Raw genomic sequence first — 22,859 nt, 5'->3', positions numbered from 1 at the left:
TGTGCACATGCGTCCCCCCAACCTGTGCGCGCGCGCCCCCCCGCCACTCGCCTCGGAGGGCTGCACGCTGGAGTGTGTGTGTGAACAGTGGCTAGAGGAGCGTGAGAGCAGATGGAACCCCCTTGGATGGTAGGAGCTTTAAAGGATCACGGAGCCTGACCTCATTATATCAGGGATGAGATTGAGGTCCAGAGAGAAAATTCATTTGTTTAATCCCACATGAACCCATTTGTCCTTCCCAGTAAATACTCCTGAAACACCTGTCGGGCCAAGAGCTAACAGCCGTGAGTGAGAGAAAGGAGGCCCTGCTCTTAGGCGGCTTTCATTCTGATGGGGTGAGGGAGACAGTAGCCCTTGAACTTGAAGCCACCCGCCCAAGGCTGGTTGGTGTCAAAGCTAAGAAGTCTGGCTCCTGCAGCGTTCTTTCCAAGGGCCCACAAATGGTCCTTCCCCTTCCTGGGAGCCGTCCTGTTCAGTTCTTCGCTGCAAATGGAGACGCTGAGAAGGAGCAAAGCTGAGTTTTAGTCTGGGTACATTATGAGCAGCAAAGGGGCTGTGCTGCTGTACAAGTAACTTTTTCGAGATTCTTTGTATTTTGGTAAAATATGTATATAGCGTGGACTTTACCATTGTAACCGTTTTTAAGCGTACAGTTCAGTGGCGTTAAGTACATTCACAGGCTGTGCAGCCGTCACACCGTCCATCCCCAGAACCGTTTGATCCTCCCAAACGGAAGCTCTGTGCTTATTACACAGTAGCTCTTCCCACCCCCAGGACAAGGCATTCTCAGCATTTTGTGCGGCAGGGCCCCGGGGCAGTCTGGTGAAATCCATGAACTCTTCCTTAAGATGATGTCTCTAAATGCATCAAGTACAATCCACGAGATTACAAATGGAAACTTCAAACACAGATATAAAAAAGTATTTTTAAAAAATCATTTGTAACACGCATGTGTGGTTCTTTGTTGTCCTGTTAAGCTCACAAAGTGGTTGAACATCCGCCATGTTTTTGCAGGAGTGGTTTGCATAAAGGCTTGGATATATGCGCAGCTCTTCCTGTGTGGTAGGGGGATTCCAGCGTCTACCCTGTCCGTGACCAAGCCACAGGCACAGCTAACACGGCTGGGTTTTTTCACTTTCATTCCCCACTGAGGGAGCTGCTGAATTTCAGGTAGAGGTTGGTAAAAATAAAGGTACAATTTTTTTCTTCTTCTCCGAGCTCACCAGCCTCCCGAATTCTGTCCCTGGACAGCTTGGGAGTGTTGTGGCCTCTAGGGTAAGATGCCAAGACAGAGTTTTAGTCTAGTCTGCTCTGCCTACAAGGGCAGTGCCCCGGGCCAGGAGCCTGCTCATGGGCAGGTGACAGACACCCTCCCTGTGCATGCGCCCTGGAGGGAGGGAAGGCGGGAGCGGCACAGGCACCCAGCCAACGGGGAAAAGGTGCCCCCATTCTCCCAGAGCCGCCAGCCTGCTGTCTGCGGTGGGCGGGGCCAGTGCCCCCTGGAAGTGTGCCTTCTGGCAGCTTCCCCGCCCCCCCTTCCACCCCCTTGTCCAAAGGCTCAATGCAGAAGGGAGCCATATGGTCCTTTGTGGACACATTTTCCCCAGTACAGTATCGTCCTGGTGTGAATGCAGGGCCTGGCTCTCCAGTGTCAGCTGTCCCTCCCCTGCGGCCCCATCCCCCCGCGCCCCTGCAGCCAGCCCCAAGAGTAGCAGGTTGTGGGGGGGGCGAGCTCACCAAGTCGGGGAGCTCTGCAGAGTCGGGGTGAGTGAGGAGTCTTTCGGTAACACCACACACACACTCACACAGAAAACTGTTGAAGTGAAGTCAAATGTCTCAAAGTCAGATCCCTTTTTAGTATGAATTTGCTGTGTCTCATTCTGAGCACTAATTCCAATTTAATTGCAAGTGGCCTGAAGCCTCTTCAATAGGAGTAACAAATGGTTTGATTTTGTAAACTTCATCAGACTGCATTTTAAATGCGACACAGTAGCCCAGCTCGAATGCCAATGAAGCACTGGAGTAGCTCTCTGTTTACTAATTATCCGTTTTTACTCCAAGCCACGCTGGCTGGCTTGTCTGATTAAATCGGATTTGTGGGATAGAGAACAGCTAGCAGAGTTTTCTCTATAGTAAACGAGATTGAAACTATGGGCCGCCTGGCTGCACACTGTAAATTATATTTCCTTTTAAAGGGGACGTGTCTCTTTTATTTCTCTGTCGCCCCCTCCTGCATATTAAACTTTACGGTACAGAAACGGACCCGGCTCATCCTCCGGAACCAGCTCGCTTCTGTGACTTCCCATGTTGCTCTCGGAAGAACCGGAGAGGAAAACGGGTAGCGACATCTCCTGCTCCTCCACTCGCCTCTGTCTCTTTTTCAATCCTTTCTTTTCTCCCTTTTATCCGGGGGGGGGCGAGTTTCCATTGTCCCATTATTCTGAAAGGTACCTGAGATGATGTGGCTTCTCAGAGTCCATTCTGAGTAGCCCAAACAACGGTTCTGGCAAGAAAAAAATATATGGGGACCCAACCCAGAGGGGTTTTAGCCTTTCAGAAAGAAGTGAGTATTATTGGGTGGTATCAGGCTTGGAGGGGCAGGGGTGGGCGTGAATCGGTGGGGAGAGAAGGGAGGTCAGTTTCGGAAAAATTGCATTTGTTCTTTTGCTTCGCTCCGGAATGAAACCCTTTCCTCCGAGCAGAGTGAAATGAAGATCACCTGCTTCCTCTCTATGGTGCAACAGAGTGCTAAAGGGCTAGATGTCGGTGGACCAGTGCCCGTGGGTGAAGCTCAGGTTGAAGGAGCTGGTGTGTCTGCCCTTCACTCCCTGGGACCTGGGGTCTGGCCCGGAGCTGCTGGGTCCTTTTAATTGTTTATTCCTCTCTATCTAGGAAAGCCACCTCCACCCTTAATCCTTTCCATGAAACACTCTTCTCTGTGTCTCTGTGTCTCTGTAAAACGAAGGCAGGGCAGCCTTGAATAAGGTGTAATCAGGCTGTGCTTAAACTCTGCCGTTGCTAAGACTTTAATTCCAAGAGCTTGACCTGTCCTGCCCTCACTCTTGGTATCTACCTTTGTGCGGGAGCCTTTTATATTTTAATTTGCTTCTGAATGTCCTGCAAAATTAACGGTGTACGCACTCTTCCCTTTTTGACCATTGTGTGCGGTACAGTATGGGAAGCCTGGCGGTGCCTCTGATAGCCTGGTTACCGTGGGAATGAATGGCCACCACACTCTCAGGCTCCCAGCCCTCCTTTTAATTGTTGACAGTAAAAAGCATTTAAATGCTGCTTAATTTGTAATCATCTTCTGGGGGGGAAAGGAGAAGAACCATTAAAATGTCAGTAAAATGAATACGTCCCCCCTCTCTCTCTCTCTCTCTCTCTGGTTGGGTTTTGTTTATTTATACAGGGTTGCCTTTCTTTTCAATGCCTGATGTTTGTCCGATGTTGAAATGGCTCTGAAACAATTAGCATTTCACTTTTTTTGAATATCTGCCCCACCCCAACGCCTGCTCTCCTCCCCAACCCATACGGTCTCTCTGGGTCTTTGTCTGGCCTCTGTCTCTCCTTGTCTGTCCCAGCGCTTCTCTCTGGATCTCCTCCTACCTCCACCTCACTGTCTCTGGAATACATCGGGCCTTACAGGGTGTGTTAAAGAAGACCCGAGCTGAGTTGCTTCTTCCCAGAGAACCCTCTGCTGGGCCCTGGCTCCTCCCCCAGGGGCCTCAAGATGACTTAGGGGATGCCTGCAACCAGAGAGGTTGACTCTCTAGAAAATGTCCTGTCCACTTGATGGACAGAAGAGATGAACGAGAGCTGGTAAGAACTTCCTACACAAATAAGGACATCGGGTCTCATCATCAGGCGGAACCGCCATGCCCGGTCCTGAAGTTCTGGACTAGACCCGCCACTCAGAATTGTAGTGCCTGGGGCTCCCAGTGGCTCAGTCTGGTTAAGCGTCTGACCCTTGATTTCTGCTCAGGTCGTGGTCTCGCAGTTCGTGAGTTTGAGCCCTGCATCAGGCTCCGCACTCTCAGTGCTTGGGATTCTCTCTCTTTCTCTCTCTCTCCCTGCCCCTAATCGCCCCCCACTTGTCTCTCTCTCTCTGAAATGAAATAAATAAACTTAAAAAAAAAATCACAGTGCCTGCCATGTGGGGGCACAGGGCCCTAGGGAAATGAGACCACTGGCCTCAGAGGGTCTGGTTTTCTCGTTCATCGTCTCTGAGGGTCACTCATGGCTTTTCTGTCACAGCAGTGCCGGGGGGCATGGAAGAGAAAGCTTGCTCCCCTCTCTCCCACCCCATCAGCCGAAGCCCCACCCACCACAGAGGCTTGGAGGTACCCTCAGACCCAGCAACTCCAGAATTCCCCTTTTGATTGTATGGCCAGTTCTGGAAGGAACTCAGCATGTAACTGGTGGTCACTGGAGAGAAAGGACCTAGCATGTTCTTTTCACATCTTGCTTTTCTCACCTTCCCAAAATTCCCTGTGTCACAGGGCTCGAGAAGGACTTAGGGGTGATCCGCCTGGATTGGCCCCTAGCAATCCCTATGGGTCTTGTCTTTGTCTCAGCAGTGACTGTCCCTCTGTGAGCCTAAGACGGTGGTTTCCAGTGAAGCCTCGAGATTCTCTTTAACTAAACGAGAAGGCGGTCTAATCAAGACTCGGAGAAATGCCTGCACTGCATCTCAGTGGGAGAAGGATCTTTCAGTCTTCCAGCACGCTCTTGCATAGGCCTAGAATGATTGACTGTTAGAGTAGGAGGGAAGGCTTTCAAGAGTCATTTATTTCCACCTTCATTTTTCCAGCGAGGAAACAGAGACCCAGAGACATCTAGTAACCAACCCAAGAGTGCACAGCATGTTAGTCACTGAGCCAGGACTGGAGGACTGGCGTTCCGGCTGAAGACCCCAGTGCTTTCCATGCTTCAGCCTCTTCAGTTGGGAGTCTTTGGTGAAAAGTCCTAGGGAAGCGTAGGGCAGGGGACAGTGGCTTGCTTGGCCTGTCCTTTCCCACAGCACACGCTTTAGGAGCTCTTTTCCCAGAAGCCACCAGGACCAGAGGAGTTAGAGACTGGGTCACCCTAGCTTCTTACAGTCCAGCTCATACAGCCCACGGAGAGCTGGGGGCACAGAGCAGAATGTGTGCCCCCTGGACTGCGGGAGGATCCCAGAGGGTAGACAAGCGCCTCTCTCCCTTGAGCGTTATCCCTGTAGATCAGACAGCGTAGACGAAGGCAGCTCTCTCCCTTGGGTGGAGAGGCCGCACCAGGGTCCTTCAAGACAGCACTCCATTCACCTGCCCCATCCGTCCCCCAATCCATCTCCTCCCAGACTGGCCCCCATTTCAGAGGCACCTCTCCTCTCCCAGATGGGCAGGACCTGGGAGCAGCTTCTGATCCCCAGGGCCGGGCAGCCGCAAGCTGCCCCTTCCCTCTCAGGGCTGTTGAAGTTGGTCCAATTTTTCAATCGTGGGCCAATTAGTTTCACAAATGGGGGCCCCCGTGGTGCCAGGGCACATTTGTTCCGGGCCTGCGCACTGGCCAGGCCCCATTGTCCTGCCTCCCGCCCCCGTGTGGGCCCATTGTCCTCGCCCCCAGCGGGGGCTGCTTACCGCTGATTTATACGGGCAGGCGTCCTGCGGGCTCCGGGCTGCACCGCCACAGCTGGCGGAGGTGCTTAAGGCCACGGACCCGGTGACCTTTGCCCCAGTCCTGCTGTCATTTTGAAAGTTACAGACCGGAGGGCTGCATACCTCTCCGGATTTACTTCCCACCCCAAGCCCACCCCCTGTTCTCTCTCTCCCTCTCTCTCCCTCTCTCTCTTTCTCTCTCCCCACCCCCCTTTCCTTCTTCCTCCTCTTGCTCTTGTGGATGGAAGTTTGGATCCACTCTGGAGCGTCTGGAAGGGTTCAGGAACATGACTAGGAAGTGGCTGCAGGTGTAGCTGGGAAGAGGAGAGACGCATCTGGTGTGGACGCCGCTGCTGCTTCCTCTAGGGTGGCTTTTAATCCTGGGCTCCGTTCCCTACTTCCGCATCAGATGCTGGGGTGGGGGTCATGAAGGAGAAGGTTCCCATCGGTGTGGCATCGCGCGGTTGAGTTTGCCCTTGGCGCCTTGGCTGCTAGGGGCCGCGCACCCTGCGAAGCGTGGCCCACCACGAGGCCGCGCCAACCGGGAGGCGGTCACCTAACGGGGCAGCACAGCCCAGCTCGGGCCGGGTCCCGTTTCAACCTGTTGACTGTGCTGCCAACCAAACTCCACTTTCCTCCTCCGTTTTACCTCCTTTCCTTCCTCTTCCACCCCTTTTTCTTGTGCCCCTCCTGCGGTCTCTCCTCCTCTCAGGCTTGCTTGTTGGAGTGATTGACAAAATTAGTAAATCCATTCATGTTACTTTTATTGTGCAGGTCTCAGTAAATCCCCTGTGTCCGGGGTGCACCTTAATGAGCTAGTGAGCTGACAAATTTGTTTACTGTAGCTGGAGGTGCCGAGTAATGAAATGCACTTGTGTCTGCAGCTCGCTGCTAAACAAATACACGGCTTTCTGGGAGCCAGCGTTGCTAGCTGCTGCCTGAGGATGCGGCCACATTCCCCCAGAGACCGCGAGGGTGTGCGCGTGCGTGCACAGGGGTGTGTGCTTTGTGACATGGCATCACTCACCCATCCACAGCTCAGTTTTAACACAAATTTGAGTCAGTTGTTCCGGCTCCTCCCCTTTTTGGTTATTCATTGAGAACTCTCTGTTCCCTGAGCTGATGATGGGAACCCATAACCGTCCCCCTTTCTGTTGCGGAAATGGAAGCTTATGTAGACTGCCTTCCAGGAGTCAAGAGAGAAAGGGAAAGGGGGTGGGGCGCCCTGGATAAGGCGACTGGAATCGCCCAGAAGACTAGAAGCTAAGGGTTTTAGCTCCCGGCTTGGTTTGCGAAGGTGTAACTGAACAGGTGATCAAAGGTGTCCCAGCAGCAGGTGACTCTAGATGTCAGAGACAAGCACCCAGGCACAGACTTGCGGCTAATCTGGCTTGAGGTGGGCCTTCCGAGGTGTTTTCTTAGCCTCCTCTACCTGTCCTGGACAGAGAGGCCGACGGCAGTGAAGGAAACAGTAGGGCTCGTTTCCCACGCTTGGAAGCTGTCTTTTCTCGAGGTCAGTGGGCGGACACTCTCTCGGGCTGGGCAGACCGGGCCCTCATTGTGCTCACAGCCAGCCTTCCGAAGAAGCCCGGGAATTCAGGAGCTCAGCCTCAGTGATCTGCAACCTATGCCCAAGAGAGATAGCGAGGGAGCGCTTGACCCGTTCTCCAGTAGATTCCTTGAAAAGAAGCCAAACCCTAAATGATGGTATGGCAGTGGGCGGGAAGGGAGGCCCCCCCCTTGCCGATGTCATGGCTGGGCATTCACTTCCTTTCTGTGTGCTCTGTGTCCCTGCCCCCTCCACACCTGTAGCCTCCTCCATCTTTAGATGCAGACAGAGCCTTCCCGCCTTCGGTGTGAGTCAGCCTTGGACCGCTTATCTGCGTCTTTTTCTCACGCACAGTGGATGATGCCGTTCTACCGTGCTCTTTACCAGTGACGGGGGTGAGAGGGGGAAGGAGAGAGATGAGGAAGGGGAAAAGGCAGCACTCTCACTGATACGGTAGGATGGGTGGCTGCCAGGGTCGCCTGTGACCGGCAATGGCATCCAGGAGATCAGAGCGAGTATAGAAAGACCTGTCTGAAGGATTTGGGGGTCATCCTGGGGGGTGGAGGGTAGGAGACAGATCCAGTTTAAACCAAGGTTTTCACAGCCCCCTAAAGTTGATACTGTCTTCCTCTGGGGAGAAAAAACAAACCCTGCTGGCGGCCGCAGGAGAAGCAGCTCTCCCTTGGCTTGCCGAGGTGGGGTTGGACACGAGGAGCCCGTCTGTGGGCCATGTGCGTGCACACACGCACACAGCGTGCACACAGTCCAGCACACGCACACGTGGCAGTCATAGCTCGCTTACCAAAAAAAGCCAGAGTATATTTAGAGCCCTCTGCTCTTTTGATTAAGAAACTGCTTGTGCTGGAGATAATAAGAGCCTTGTTCTAGGAAGGTGTGGCACCTGAGTGCCTCCTCCAGCTGTGTACCCCTCTGCTCCCGTCCCTTCCTTTCTGTTAAAGAGCTAATTGGTATGGAAATGGCACAGGTGTAAACATGAGGGGTTTTGTGGCTCATAATTTCAGACCCAGCCATCACCTGGGTGAAATAAATATCCTGGATCTATGTCACACACACACACACACACACACCCCCCCCGCCTCCTGTTCCACCCTGGCCTTGGCTTTCTCCCATTTTTTGGCTATAATTAAACTTGCTTTAAACTGAGAGTCTGTGAGTCGTACGTGCCCTGCAGCCAAAATGGGCCATGCTGCCCTTGGGGGCGGAGGGTGGCTGAGGTGTGGGTCACCGTCTCCAGAGACAGAAGTGAGGTAGATGGAAACCCAGATATTCGCGTGGGCTCTGCCCACAGTACCTACAACCATGCTGTTCATTCAAGAGGTGATTTCATTCCGTAACCTCTTCTTATCGGCAGTTATAAGCCGTTTCAGGCAGACAGCCTTGGAACACAGCCCAAGACTGAGCTCCAGTCAGTCTGCAGAAGAGCAGAGGAAGTACTGTTCTTTGGCCTGATAAATTATTTCCTGGGACCAAGGCTAATTTATGTACCCGATTTACATTTGAAATGTACAGATTGATAGAAAGCAATACATTTTGTAGAATTTACGTACTCTGAAACATTTGTCGTTTGCCTCATCACAGCACTGGGAAGTTGGGTGTCGGAAAGGGCAGGTGAGTTAGGAATGCTGTTTTCTAGAGAAAGAAATGAGGCCGAGGGCAGCAGCTCCTTGGCCCGGGGTCACAAAGCCAGGAAGCCTGTGCCTCTGGGCCAGAACGGAGGTCTTCTGCCTGCTTCGCTGCGTGATGTGGAGAAACTGGTCCCTTCTGTGGTCTCAGTCTTTGCTTCTGAGCAACAGAGCTCAGACACCGAGTAGAACTGGGGGGTCCTGTCCAGCCCGCCCGACAGACACGCGAGGCCCCAGACAAGGTCAGATGCCTGAGTCTCGCTGGAAGTGGTCAGGAATGGCTGCATTTGGTCTGAGCTCGCTTTAGCTCCAGCTCTCTGGCTCCCTGTACTGGGACTGCCCCCGCACCCCTGCCCCTTGTGATTTGTCCCACAGCTCCTTACTTATTCTTCTATGATGCCCCATGCAACTTACTGTGTGCCTGCTCTGTGCCCAGGCCTGCGCTCTGAGTGGGAGAATATAGAGATTGAGAGAAGAGGTCCTGCTTTGGAGGGCTTACAATCTACTAGGCAGAACTGAGTGTCAAAAACAAACGCATCAAAGGGTTTTATGTGCTGTAGTCACGAAGGCTTAGAGGAAGGAGGTGTTCTTGGCATGGAGTCCTAAGTGGTGTAACTCATCCACTATGCCATTCTCTCGAGAGTCCACTCCTGGGAGAAGCAGCCCCGAGTCGACCGAACGACTTAGGCGCGTATGTCGTGTGGGGCCGCGGTGATCCCCATGCAGGTCGCCTGCTGCCCAGCTGAGGGGGGCACGTGGAGGCTGGAATGCAGCCTCTTTGCTCGTGAGAGCTGTGCGCCAGGTGCCCAGAGGAGGACGCGTGACGTTCTGATTCAGACGGGGGCATCGTCCGGGCCGGTAGTGGCTCTTGCTACCACTTTATGGTTCGACAGCTTCCCTCACATGGGCATCTCACCTGTCACTCTCAGCAACTACAGGCGGTGTGGCAAAGGATGAGCAAAGTCCGGTCCAGAGGAGTTCAGTGACTTGCTCAGGATCACAACGGGAGTGAGGGGAGCCCAAGACCTCTGTGCTGCTTTCGTCTTCCTTGCGTCTGGCTGGCCGTAGGGTTCCTGAAGGCTCTCTGCCATCAGCGGAGGCTGCTCCCATCTCCCCAGGGTGCTATCAGGCATGAGATCTCTCTGGAGCATTGGAAGAAGCACCAAGATCTCTGGAGTGCAGGCGTCGAGAGGAGCCGAGCGTTTGAGCACTGCCCGGCCCTCTGGCCCGGCTGCACACCTCACTGCAGCTAATGAATTTGCTAATACAATTTTCTAGATAATTTTATTTCCATAGTCCCACATTTTAATGTGTTTCCAAAAGCTAGCATTTATTTGCTTAATCTCCCAGTGTAATAGAATCTGCCTTGACTCATCATACATGCGAACAATCAGCTAGGCAGAAACTACAGCAAATTGTTTAATAACTCAAATCTAGNCCACCTCTTCCCTTTTTTTTTTCTTTTTAAATTGTTTTCCATCTTCTCAGCTGTCGGTCTCTAAACAGAAGGAAGGGGAGAGTGGTTGTGGGCACTTGAGGCCCCTTCTCTTCCCCTCTGCACTTCGGCCAGTGTTACCAGCGGGCCAAGGAGAGCCCTGAGCCTTGTGAGATGTCCCAGGAGGGGGAGAGGGACCGTTGCAGGGACACTGCAGCCTTTCCTTCCCAAGAGGTGATTATGGAACTTGGAACCTGCCGGAGCTGGCCGGGACTGCAGGTGTGCACCACGCTTCCCAACTCGAGCCCATAGCCCAGTCAGGTCCCCACCTGCTTCCAGTGGTGCCCAAAAAGCCATCAGCTCTTTCCCAGCTTCCGGTCACTGGCCGCTGCTCTTGGGCCCCACGCGACCCTAGGGGCATTGTCCTCGCATTCAGGTTGGGTCACACTGGCACCACCCCCCCGCATCCTTCCCTGGCCTCACACAGCCTGTAGCATGACGTGTGGTCTGTCCCACCGGGCGATGTGGCCCCAGTGATCTGACCCCCACTAACGTCCCCTGCTCGTCTCCATCCTCAGGGTCTCCTGTGTCTCTGCCTGATCTGAAATTTGCTTGCGGGGTTTCCTTACTGAGCCTGCCCCCTGTACCCCTTCTCCCACTCCTTGGCTTCTTCATGCCCTTCGTTTCTCACAGCCAAGGTTTTCATGGGGCCTCCCTGTCTTGTCCCCTAGTGGGCCATCGACCTGTCTGGGAACTAGTCTGGGGCCCTATTCATGTGGTTAAACTCGGCGTTCCCCTCATCACCTAGCACAGTGCCTATGCTTAGTACTGTGCATGGAGTGTGCCGGCACTCAGGGGGTTCAGACCATCCTGAGAAGTATGGATGGCCTAGCTTTGAGGAGCCTGCAGAAGACCAAGGGACAGAGAGCTGCGGTGTCCTCAGTCAGCTCTGCGAGGTGGTACCAGCCCTTGGGACTCCTCTGGGCCTGGCTTTTCGGGCTGGGGGTGTTCTACTGGGTGGGAATGTCACGGTCCCTCTGCCCCAGGCACTTTCCACAACCAGGGATTTCAGGGGGTGCTGGAGAAGTGTGGGCCGCTGAGGGCATGGCTTGCCCTCGAGCCCTGCTCCAGCTGACCAGTTTCAGGTAGCTGTTTGACATCTGGCTTAAGTGGGGCTGATGCTGGGGGCCCTGGGGACGAATCAGCCGGGGAAGCTGTGTCACCGCACACACTGCGGATGGACTGCCCCTCCCCCCAAACCCCGGGCGAGTTCACCTGCTGGGTGGACACCGGGTGCTCGCTGTCACCTTCTGCCCCGAAGAGCCCGCCCACAAGGCCAGTGTTGCCGAGCACCCCAGCACCTCCTGGGAGGTCGGAGGCTTCAGAGAGCTGGACCTGTGATTCAGCTTGCCATCCCCTCCTGCTGGCCCGGGTTTCCTCACCATTGCCGGGGCGGGTCCTGCATGCCCGGGGGCTCCTGGACCAAGCTGGGTTAGAGCTGGCATGCTGGCATCTCCACTGTCACCTTCCCGGAGAAGCCCAGACACACAGATGGCATGCCCAGAAGGCGCAGGCCCAGCCCTGCTCTTTCTAAACTCAGACGGACCTAGGTGCTTTCACATCCCAGCTCTGCCTCTTCGGACTACATGGCCCTAGGCCAGTTATTTAACTGCTCTGTTTTCCCATTTGTAAAAAAAAAGAGGGAGGGGAACGCCTGCCTGGTGGGGTTCGTTGCAAGTTGTCAATGAGATAGCAGCGTGGGTCCACGGCCGGCACAAGGCCTGCGTTCGTTCCTTTCCCTGTGCGCACTGAGGCCAGGAGCGAACCCGCACTCCTGCGTTGTGCTCAGCCATCCCTGGACGTGGATGCAGGCAGCGGCTGCGCGCCTCTGCAGGGGTGGCTGCGAGGGGAGGGAGGGTCTGGCCTTCCCGCTAGTTCATCTTAAACCCAACCACGAATGGGACTGAGGCGGTGAGAACAGACCCCCTCTTTGCTGTCTCGGGGGATCCGGGAGGCAGCAAGGTCCTCATGCTGTCCTTCTCGTCACCCCAGTTTCTACCTGGAGCTCCCCCTCCTCCCCTCTGGGCAGGGTTGACGGACGCTAGGCCTGTCTACCTTTTCCCATTGTGTCCTTTGCAGAGGGCAGGGTGATGCAGGGCTGCGCAGGGGGGGTATCACCCAGGTGCCAGCGAAGAGGGGAGAGATGCGCTTCCCGGGGGAGCTGACGTGCTTAGGGAAACCAGATCCAAGATGGTGGGCAGGGCGCCGCCGGTTAGGATTCAGATGGGGGGTCTAGATGCTTCCTCATGGGCTGCTGGACCTAGAACGGCTGCGGCTCAGAGCAGGTTGATCAGAAAGTGGGCCGATAACAAATGGAAAAAGGGAGCCTGTTGTGCAGGGTGCCATAACTCACGTGTGCTTCTGATCAGTGCAGGGAATGACCAGACAGAATGAAATGAAAATCTCAGGCCACTCATTAGCATAAAGTCCTTCGACAGCTGCCCATTGGTCTTGGGATGTGGTTTAAACATCTTCACGTGGTTTTCAAGACCCCACGTGACCTGCACCCTGCCTGCTTGTGTGGCCTCCCACCCTGCACTGTCTCCCCATCTCCCCAGCTGTGCCGTTCGTCACTCTGATCCTCCGATCAGCTACGTTTCTTTCCAGGCCGGCGTGTTCAGGGATGCTCTCCCCTGCTGGCCCAGTGTGCTGGGTGCCATTGCCAATGACAGCAGAGACTTTGACTAGTTCTCCATGGTTACTCGCCAGTGCCCAAAAGAGAGTCCTCCTTATGGAAGGTACTAGAGTAATATTTGTTGAATGAATGGACTCTCAAGAAATGAAGGGAAGAGAGAGCTGGGTAAAAGAATAGGGTCTGTAGCTATTCTCCGGAGAGGATTCAGACCCAGGCAGCCCATGTTTGAACTATATCTCTGCAGCTTCTGAACCCTGGGGGGGCCTTCGGACAAGTTGCTTGGTCTCCCTCTGTGCCTCATTTGCCTTGTCTGAAAGGTGAGGTGGTAGAGATGTGACTGTAAACCAGTTAACATTCGAGCAGTGGCTTGGGCACCTGCTGTCTTCATTACTGTGATTCCTCACAGAGGCCACCCTGCCTTTGACACCGCGCCCCCCACAGCCGCTGACTCACATTTGTTGTAGCGACGCATCTGATCCTCTCCTTCTCCCACTAGACTCTATGTTCCGTGAGGGGAGCGGCACCTTGATGTCATCTGAGTTGGAGCCACACACTGGGCGCCCCACCAATGCTGGGCTTGCCCTTGGGTTTGCCGCTGAGCTTGGGGGATCGGAGGCACTGGCCCTGACCCTGGCCCTTGCTCTCGTCTGGACGAGTGAAGAGTGAATGGCCTGGCACTCCACGCCCTGAGGCTCTCCCCGCTCCTCTCTCCCACAGGCACGGACATGGCCGTCTTCTGTCTGCTGTGCGGGAAGCGTTTCCAGGCGCAGAGCGCGCTCCAGCAGCACATGGAGGTGCACGCGGGCGTTCGCAGCTACATCTGCAGCGAGTGCAACCGCACCTTCCCCAGCCACACGGCCCTCAAACGCCACCTGCGCTCACACACAGGTAGGCCCTTGCAGGCGGTGGGTGGATGATCGGGGTCTCCGGGAATACAGGTCTGCATTTACCTCCCAAACTGTAGAGTGGAGACATGCGGCTGAGTCGGTCCTCGGCCCTTCTTGGTTCAAGGTGGGCAGTGCAGGGGCTTCCGCAGTGCAGGTGAATGCTGTTCATTCTTCTCCCCATCCCACTTGTGGGTCTGTGGGTCCCAGTCTCTCTGTGCTCCACGCAGCAGGTACTCATTTGAGATGTGGGCTCTTGGGTCCCCACCCTCGGGAACTTGGATCCACGACTCCGCATCCTTAATACATATTCTCAAAAGACTGATGCAGATGGTCCCAAAACGTGTTTTGAGGAAAAAACAAAAAAAACAAAACAAAACAAAACTGCTTGGTCTCAATGTCTGCCACAGCCACCACCCCATGGACACACACTCCCTGAATTCTGCCTCGGGCTCCCCAGGGATTGTTACAGAAGTGGCCCTGCTGGCTCTAAGACAACAAGCAAATTTTCTATACTTGACTCTTAACCTTGTGTCGTGGAGACAAGGAGGGTTTATAAACAATGAGCCAGATGACGGGAGAGGAAAGTAGCTGTGAGTCGGGGGCTGGGCCGTGTGCCCCACCCTCTTGAGGGCCAAGGGGTGGGTTGATCCCCCAGCAAGCTAATGGGTGACATAAATTCATTCCTTCCTCCGTGACAAAATTGGGTCCTTCCTGACTGTACGTGGATAAAGGAGTGTCCCTATCTGAGTTGGCACGCATCTCTGCTTGCATGTGCTCTGTCCTGGGTTTGGACGGGAGTGGGGGATAGGGTGGGGCCCGGGAGACGGGCTCTATATCGGGGTGTATAACGCGGTGTATGGTCACGTCTGTTGGAGGCATAGAAAAAGCTATGTGCTTCAAGACAGGAACGTAGGACCCTCTCTCTCCTCATTCTTGGGTCTTGTCGCAGCTCTGGGATTAAGTATGCAGGCCAGGCCTCTCGTGGGTGGGTGGTGGGCTCTGCTGAATGAGGGAGGGGCTTTACTTGTCCTGGACGGAGCAGGCCCATCCTGCCAGGAGTATGCATCCTCATCAAAGAGCCCCCGGCCCGCGCTTTTTGATGCCATTCACTTCAGAAGAGCGTACTGTTTTAACATCACTTGATTTGCTTCCAGCTACTCAGGTTTGTTGGCGTAGGACAGGAAGGTAAGTGCCCGCAAGGAGTGCCAAGGGGGAGGGAATATCAACGAGGACTTTCTCTAGTGACTGCATAAGCATCCCCTGGGGTATAGGCACCAGCCTGTCCACACCTCCCCCACTGGGTCCCCAAGCTCAGCCTAAATTCACAAAGTGGCCAGTTCCCTCTCAACCACTTCAAAGCATGCTGCTGGGTCAAACCAGTGTGGGCTTCGTGGGACTTGGACGGTCCCAGCCCTTTCAAGTCCCACCCAGGATGTGCCCCGCTCTGCCCGCGCTCCTTCTGAGAGTGCAGACATCAGAATGTCACCTGCGCCTGTGTCCATCAGGCACAGATCTGGGGGGAGGGGCCACCCCAGACAGTTTGGGGGAAGTAACTTGCTTAATCTAGGAAGCATGGGGCATGTGTGCTGCCCACGCCTGCACGCGCACATGCAGACACCCATTCATCTTCACACCAGCGAGGCCCTGTGCACACAGGCCGTGTGTACACAGGCCGAATACACACACACACACACACACACACACCCCACACACACACAATGCCTCATTAATATTCCGTTGTTCTTGGCCTCGTTGCTGCTGGGGCCGGGTGTTTAGCATCGGCAGCTGTGTTTGGTAGGTTAGTCCAGCCGCGCTCTTGGCATTGATGGATCCCTGATTCACACGGCTCATCATATAATAAACTCTCAGCTGTGCTGAAGGGAGGGGCCGCCAGGGAGGGCCCGAAGGAGCCGCTGGGATGGGGCCGGGTCCGTGCCAGTGAAGCCACTAGGTAAGGACAGGCCGCTGGGGTCACAGATGCACCAGGCAGGCCAGAGGGGCTCTAATTAGTCTCGTTTGTCCTGCACTTAATGTCAAGCTCATTAAAGAGGCTACAGAGTTAATCAACGTACCACAAATTGGATTTTGAGTTCTGCAGCCAGTTTTGTGTACATTATGGCAACACTGACACCACTAACTCTCAGGGTGAGGATTTCAGGCCAGGTGCTCGCCATGCTTCAGAGTGTGCGTACGTGTGTGTGCGCGTGCACACGTGTGCCTTTTTCCTTCTAAGTTCCTCTCCACTCCTTTCCCTGGGCTGACTCTGGAGATTTCCTATTTAAACTCATTTAACATGTGATCCACTTCATAATTAAATTCATAAAAATCTGATCAAACAAACCTCTCTGCCTTAACCCTTTGTTTTTTAAACTCTCAGGGTCCCCCTCTGGAGGGGAAGGCACAGACGGCAGCTCCCCCCTCCTCCCCCGGCCGGGTGGCTGCCGATGTACGTTTTAATTACCGGCTCTCGCTGAAGTCTCACGTGGCCCTTGCTTTATTTATTTATTTATATCTTAATGAGGATACTGAATCCTTGATTAAAGTCGTTATCGTTGCCAATTCGGCAGGGAGGGGGAGTCGGATGTCAGACGGCGGGGGGTGGCTGTGTGTGCAGACGTCTGCACGGGGAGAGAGGCAGGCGGGCACGGCCCTGCACAGACCAACCCTCATCCCGACAGACACGCAACCAATTAGGACCGGGGTGCGCACGGACCTCTGCTCCCCCTTGGCTTTGGTGGGGCTGGTGGCTGGGGACCGGGTGGTCTGCACAAGCCTGGCGGCCAGAGGGCGGGCAGGTGCCCAGAACCCCAGGAATCGGCCCATGCCCAGATCTGCGTGCACCCCTGAGCTGGGCCCGGGCCCTGCGGATTGGGAAGCACCAGTGTCGAGGGCTGGCTCCGCTCCTGCGCCTTCTCCCGTCCGACGCCTCGTGGGAGCGCCCCCACCCTCCCCCTCGACGACTTCTTGTAGGGAAAGAGCCTGCTGTGAGCAGACCCCAGCATCCGCTCCCCACAGAGCCCTAAAAACCCTTCAGAGCCATCAGACGAGATGAGAATTTATGTGGGCACGGGGGCCGGTGTTAGAGAGGGGCGGGGGGTTGGTTAGCGGCCTGAGGAGGAAAGAGACAAGAGAGTAAAATATCATTTTAAAGAGGAAGTGAAGGCACAGGCATGCAAGTCTATAACGAGGAGGGCAATTTATGCCCAGGCACGAGTGCGGTTTGACATGGGGATAATGAAAAAACGTAGGTCATTGTGGATGACTTAAACCTTCAGCAGCTGAAGAAAATGTATGAAATGCGGAGGACATTACACGGTTGGCAGCCTCCCGCATCTGCAGAGGGACAAGTGAAATACAGTGGGCCATTCTTTACCATAAACTGTGGTTGTTGGCGATGCAGCCCAGAGAAATTGTAATTACAGTGACAAGACGAATCAGCGATATTTAAATATTCATGAACAAAGTCTGGGGTGATCAATCTATCTTTATTGTCTGTGCCTTCACTCCTGTAATAAATAAGTAGCTGAAGTCCTCACCTTTCAGCCCCCGGAGCCCCCACTTCGGGTGGTACGGGGGCGAAAGATGGTGCATCCCCACGCCCCGGCCTCTCGGCCTCCAGGGGACTGAGGAGTGGAAAGTCCAGGAAAGGAGGCTGATTGGGTACGGATTCGAGGCCGAGGATGGCAGATTTCCCCGCCGGGTGGAGAGAGCTGGTTCAGCTTCACCTACCCACCATCTCCCGAGCGTCCGTCGTCAGCTCGGGGAGTCCCAGGTCTGCGTCCCGAGGCAACAGGGATGCCCCAGACTCCCTTCTTACTCTGGAAGGGATTCCGTCCCCAAGGCGCTGGCAGCATCACAAGAGATCCAGTGCAGCATGTCACTTAGCGGTCCGATGAGTGTCGCGGGTCCACACTCTTGGAACCAGGTCTGGATCCCAGACTCGGCCTCTCACAAGCTGTCTGGCCTCAGAGACCATCCATCTCCCAGCCTCCCATTCTTCTCTGTCCAGTGAAAATCCTGTGTCTCTTGTCAGGTTATTGCAATGGTGACATGATACCAGGCGTGTGACGTTCTTAGCACGGGAGTGAGCCCTCCACAGATCGGACCGTTTCCATTAGAAAGCGGCATAAAAATTGTACCGCTGCTAAAATAACAAAGTGCTAGACATTTCTTCTCTTTTGGGGATAGAAGGTGACTCAGTTTGCCTGGAGGGGGTAGCTGCAGGGAATCTTCCATACCATGGTGATGCGTGAGCTGGGCTTTGAAGGATGACGAGGAGTTTGCTGGGGAGAAAAGAGGAAATCAAGCAGAGTATAGGTGCTGAGACTGAGGAGGAGGGAGACAGCAGAAAGCATTTTGGTTGGGGGTGGGGGGACAATGTGACCTAGCTGTTCCTCAAATTGGAGGGATTTTTTTTTTTTTTTTTTTTTTTTTTTTTGGAGGAGAAGGGAGTCAGTCGGGCTAAAATGGCTCTTGCCCCTGACCTATAGGAAAGGAAGAGAAGGGAACATGAGGAGCATTTCAAAGCCCACAAGTCTGCTTCCCCTTTGTGGGGGCCTGCCTTCTGAACTGCCTTCTGATGATTGCTGTTCATCCCTGGACCAAATGGGCTCTCTCTTCCTGAGACTGGCCCCTGACCCATGGGCAGCCGAGGGGCCACAGTAAAGTACGGACATGTGCAAACACACTGTTCACATTGGGGGCCGGAGGGGGCCACGGGTGCTTCCGCGGTCTCCGGAGAATGCTGGTGAATGCAGGCAGTCTCCCTGGTGCACTGAACGTGGCATGTCAGCTCCTAAAGAGAGGGCAGAAAGAGGCAGGGCCCTGATCCAGCCCCTTGTCCCCACAGGCGACCACCCCTACGAGTGTGAGTTCTGTGGCAGCTGCTTCCGGGACGAGAGCACGCTCAAGAGCCACAAACGCATCCACACGGGCGAGAAGCCCTACGAGTGCAATGGCTGCGGCAAGAAGTTCAGCCTCAAGCACCAGCTGGAGACGCACTATAGGGTGCACACAGGTACTGAAGACGGGTGAGGGCACCTGAGCTGGGGCAGGGACCCGGGGGACGGGGAGGGGGCAGGTGGCTGTCCAGGGCAGCTGGGCGAGGATGGTCCGAGGCTTACCCCAAGACTGGAACGTGGCTCTGGTGAAGGTGAGCACGGTGGCCCAGGCGCCAGTGCCTGGGTCAAGGCCGAGGCAGACGTCACTAGTCGATCACAGCACGCTCTCCAGGGGCCCAGACTGGCCTTCCAGGCAGCAGTACCAACGGCTTGCGGATGCCGTGCAAGATGGCGTCTGTTTGTGAGGCCTGATTTGGGGCCCAGTTGGCCTGCTTACTGGAAAGTAGAGGCTGGGATGGCTTCTTGTTACTGGGGGGTGGGGCACTGAGTCTGGTTAGGATGAGGGCTGGGTCACTGTTGGATTGAGTTCCTCTCAGAGATCAGAGCGTATTTACCAACCCCTCTTCATGTAAAACGTTTTAGCATCTCGCAGGGCCTTCATGTTCCTTTTTATGTAACAATCAGAGGTGGGGTCTGAGGACAGAATGAGTGGACATGGCCCTGGGGTCCAGAATTGCCAGATTTGGGGGCAGTGGAAGGCTGGAGCTGACCTGCACCAGCCCGTGAAAGCCCATCTTGCACATCTGTTCCCAAGTGCAGTGACAGTACCTCGGGTGCTTATAAGCAGCCGGGGTTGGAGTGGTCCCAACATGGCCATGGGCAGTCGCTACAAAGTCGAGGCTTTTAGCAGAGCCGATTGTTAGCCGTTGACCAGCAGCACACTGCAGGCTGAGGGGAAGGTGGATATTTAGAAGGACTTCCCATGAGGATACAAGGTAGTGGAAGGTGGTGGAATCTGGTAAACTTGGAAGCCTCTTTTGATCAGGGGAAGCAGCCGTCCTGACCGGAAGACAGGGCAGAGGTGACTGCAGACAGGGCGTGCTGGCCGAGGGGAGAGTATGCTTCTGTGGGTGGGGCACGGGGGGAAGGAGGCGACAAGGAGAGGACACGTGCTGTCATAGCCGTGCGTTCTCACCTCCAGCCTGGGCCACAGGGAGAGCCTCGGGTGGGGTGCTTGCTGCTGACAGTTCGAGTCCCTCCCAGCGTTTTCCAGAGCCCTGGGGCTTCCTTAGCCCCCTGCCGAGGATGTGACCTGGCGAGCGGATCATTAAATGCATTGGTGGTGACTATTGTAAATAGCAGGTCGATAGTTAGATCACTTTGGCTGTTCATTACTTCATTATTTGCTGGGGCCTCTGCACAGAGGAGTATCGATAGCGAGATGGCTGGCCAGTTAATTACTGTATCGAAACAAGGTTCCCTCACACCCTCTGCTCAGCTCCAGGGGACTCTAATCGGGAGGAGGCTGGGCAGCAGCTAGGGCACTCCCAGGCTCTCTGTCCCTCCGACCGCTCTAGCCCCACTGGGAAGGCAGGGTCCAGGGCATCTGCTTGGAGCCTTAGAGGAGTGGGCGTCCCAAGTGGAGCACATTTGAAGGACAGGATTCCCTCACTTTCATCCCCCTCCCCCCTACCAACTATGGCCTCGAAAGGACTCTACTACCTTGTTCCCCTGGAAGGAACATCCCCAAGGACTTTGAGGGCCTCACTGCTCCTTCTCTAGACCTCCAGGCCCTTTCTTCGGAAGGGAAGATTCTGGGCCTTTGGGAGGGCTAAGCAGAATAAGGCGGCACTAAGGGCGTGCTTAGCAACAGAGCAGCCCCTCGCTACATGTGGCTGGTGAAATGAGCAACCGTGGAGTCCCTCTGAGCCACTGAGCATGCAGTTCTAGAGGCACTAGCCATGCTTCAGGTGCTCAGTAGCTCTCTGTGGCCAGTGGCTACCATATTGAATGATCCATCCGTGCTTCAGGTGTTCAGTAGCTCTTCGTGGCCAGTGGCTACCATATTGGATGGTGCATCCACGCTTCAGGTGCTCAGTAGCGCTCTGTGGCCAATGGCTAACATAGTGAATGATGGATCCATGCTTCAGGTGCTCAGTAGTTCCTTGTGGCCAATGGCTACCATATTGGATGGTGCATCTGTCCTCGCAGAAAGTTCTAGTGGGAGGTGCTAAGCTAGAGGGGCCAAAGTCTCCAGAAAGCCTGGCTGTGGAGCGAGGGCCCAGAGCAGCCCTGTGGAGACCCTCACGGCCCTTTCCCTGTGTCCCGGCTCTCTCCCGCCCTCCCCCCACAGGTGAGAAGCCCTTCGAGTGTAAGCTGTGTCACCAGCGCTCCCGGGACTACTCGGCCATGATTAAGCACCTGCGCACGCACAACGGCGCCTCCCCGTACCAGTGCACCATCTGCACGGAGTACTGCCCCAGCCTCTCCTCTATGCAGAAGCACATGAAGGGCCACAAGCCTGAGGAGATCCCGCCCGACTGGAGGATAGAGAAGACGTACCTCTACCTGTGTTACGTGTGAAGCGAGACCGCGGCAGTGGCGGGGGAGCGGGCAGCCGGGAGAGAAGTTAGAGCAGAGCAGGATGAAGTCGAGGAAGGACTGTGAAGAAAAAAAAAAAAAGAAAAAAAGAAAAAAAAGGAAATAGAAAAAAAGGAAAAAAAAAGAGAGAGAGAAGAAAAAGGAAACCTGGTGGCTGTCTGGCCTCGGACTCTCTCTGGGGGCCCAAGTGACCTGGATGCCCGGACACCACCCCTCCCCGGGGGCCTCTGTCCCTCCTCCCTGGCTGGAGGTCGGCTTCATTTTCTTGGGTTGGGTTGGGCATGGTTTGTTTAGCTCACTTGGTGGTTATTTTTCTCTTCCCTCCACCCAGACCCTCCTTTTGCATCCAGAAGTGGAGGCGAGGGAGGGAGTGAGGGGTCCTGCGGTCAGAGGCAAACGATCTTTGCCTGCTGCCCACCTCAGAGGGAGGGGCCCGCAGGTGGTGAGGCTGGGCCGGGTCACGGTCCCTAGTCGATGGTCACATGGCAGCTCGGGTTTGCTGGGGGCACAGTGGGGTGGGAGGGGCTCCCTTTCCCTCCCCACCACTCAGTTCGTCTGTTGCCTCCCCCACAGCTCTGCCACACGGGGTGTCCCCTCGCGGTATTCAGCAGCCTCATGGCTCTTGCCCCTCCCCCAGCTCCTTGCTCCCTGCCTCCAAGAGGCCCCTCCCAAGTGCAGGGGTGCCCAGCCCCTCACGCATCAGGTGGCGCCTTCCTCCCGGCTTAGCTCCCTAGCTGGGAAGCTGCATTGGATTCCAGAGCCCCCGCCCCCACCCCGCCCTCCGCGTTCTGAGAACACAAAATAAATGGAGAGCCCCACCGTCGTCAAGCCCCGTCATGAGCGAGGTTCCTGCTGAGCTGCTTTCGCTTCCAAAATGGGAAAACATAACTAACCATATAGTTACTGTCCCACCAAGCAAACCCACACCGGTCCCGGCCACCCGTTTCAGTCCCTAGGAGAAGGCGTCCATGAAAGGGCTCGTTGTCCGAGGGAAGGATGTGCCCAGATGTGCCCTGTGCCTGGAGAAGGGGACGCCCTGCCCAGGGGTCGGGCCAGCTGGCTGGGGGGCGAGGACCCCAGTCCTGGTGCAGAGCGCAGCACAGAGTTCCTGGCTCTCAGGGCAACCCCCCCCCCACCCATACATAGTCCCCAGGGAGGAGGAAAGAGAGGAGGAAGAGGAGTTGAAAGCGCTTTGGCCCTTGTGTTAATGTTTTACTTCTTTTCTATGTCCCCTGTTCCCTTGTTAGCACATTGTACTTGAATTACCTCAGTTTTTTGTGACCTCATGAGCTTTTTTAACCCCTGTATCTTTTTTTGGCTGGGGGTTGGAGGAATGGGGAGGATATTTCTTTTCTGTTTCTTGTATGAATTCATAGTTGGTTTAATAGACTTCAGCTGGCCACGGCTCTTTGCCATCCCAGCTGGACGGAGCTGGACGGACGGAGCGAAGTACTCAGGATCTGAACGTGAGAGCCGGGGTCGGCAGAAGGTGGGCGGACGGGACGGTGTGTCGGGGGCACTCTGGAGTCACCGTTGGCTCTGCCCAGGGCCCCCGGAGTCCTCTGCGCCCAG

The 22,859-nt window shown here is 55.2% G+C and overlaps 1 protein-coding gene across 1 annotated transcript in view; it reads left to right on the top strand.

Moving 5' to 3' along the window:
• Nucleotides 1-21,379, top strand: part of ZBTB16 (zinc finger and BTB domain containing 16) — a 184,092-nt gene extending 162,713 nt beyond the window's left edge. The window contains exons 5-7 of the mRNA XM_077780522.1: nucleotides 13,676-13,846; nucleotides 18,695-18,862; nucleotides 21,040-21,379. Coding sequence (XP_077636648.1) covers nucleotides 13,676-13,846; nucleotides 18,695-18,862; nucleotides 21,040-21,269 — 569 coding nt within the window. The 3' untranslated portion in view covers nucleotides 21,270-21,379. The remainder of the gene's footprint in view (nucleotides 1-13,675; nucleotides 13,847-18,694; nucleotides 18,863-21,039) is intronic.
• Nucleotides 21,380-22,859: the final 1,480 nt, after the last annotated feature.

This window comes from Crocuta crocuta, unplaced genomic scaffold, assembly GCF_008692635.1.
Source record: "Crocuta crocuta isolate KB4526 unplaced genomic scaffold, BGI_CrCroc_1.0 scaffold374, whole genome shotgun sequence".
In the NCBI taxonomy this organism is placed as follows: Eukaryota; Metazoa; Chordata; class Mammalia; order Carnivora; family Hyaenidae; genus Crocuta; species Crocuta crocuta.
The sequence above is the reverse complement of the archived record's forward strand: the minus strand, read 5'-3'. Positions and strand labels throughout refer to the sequence as shown.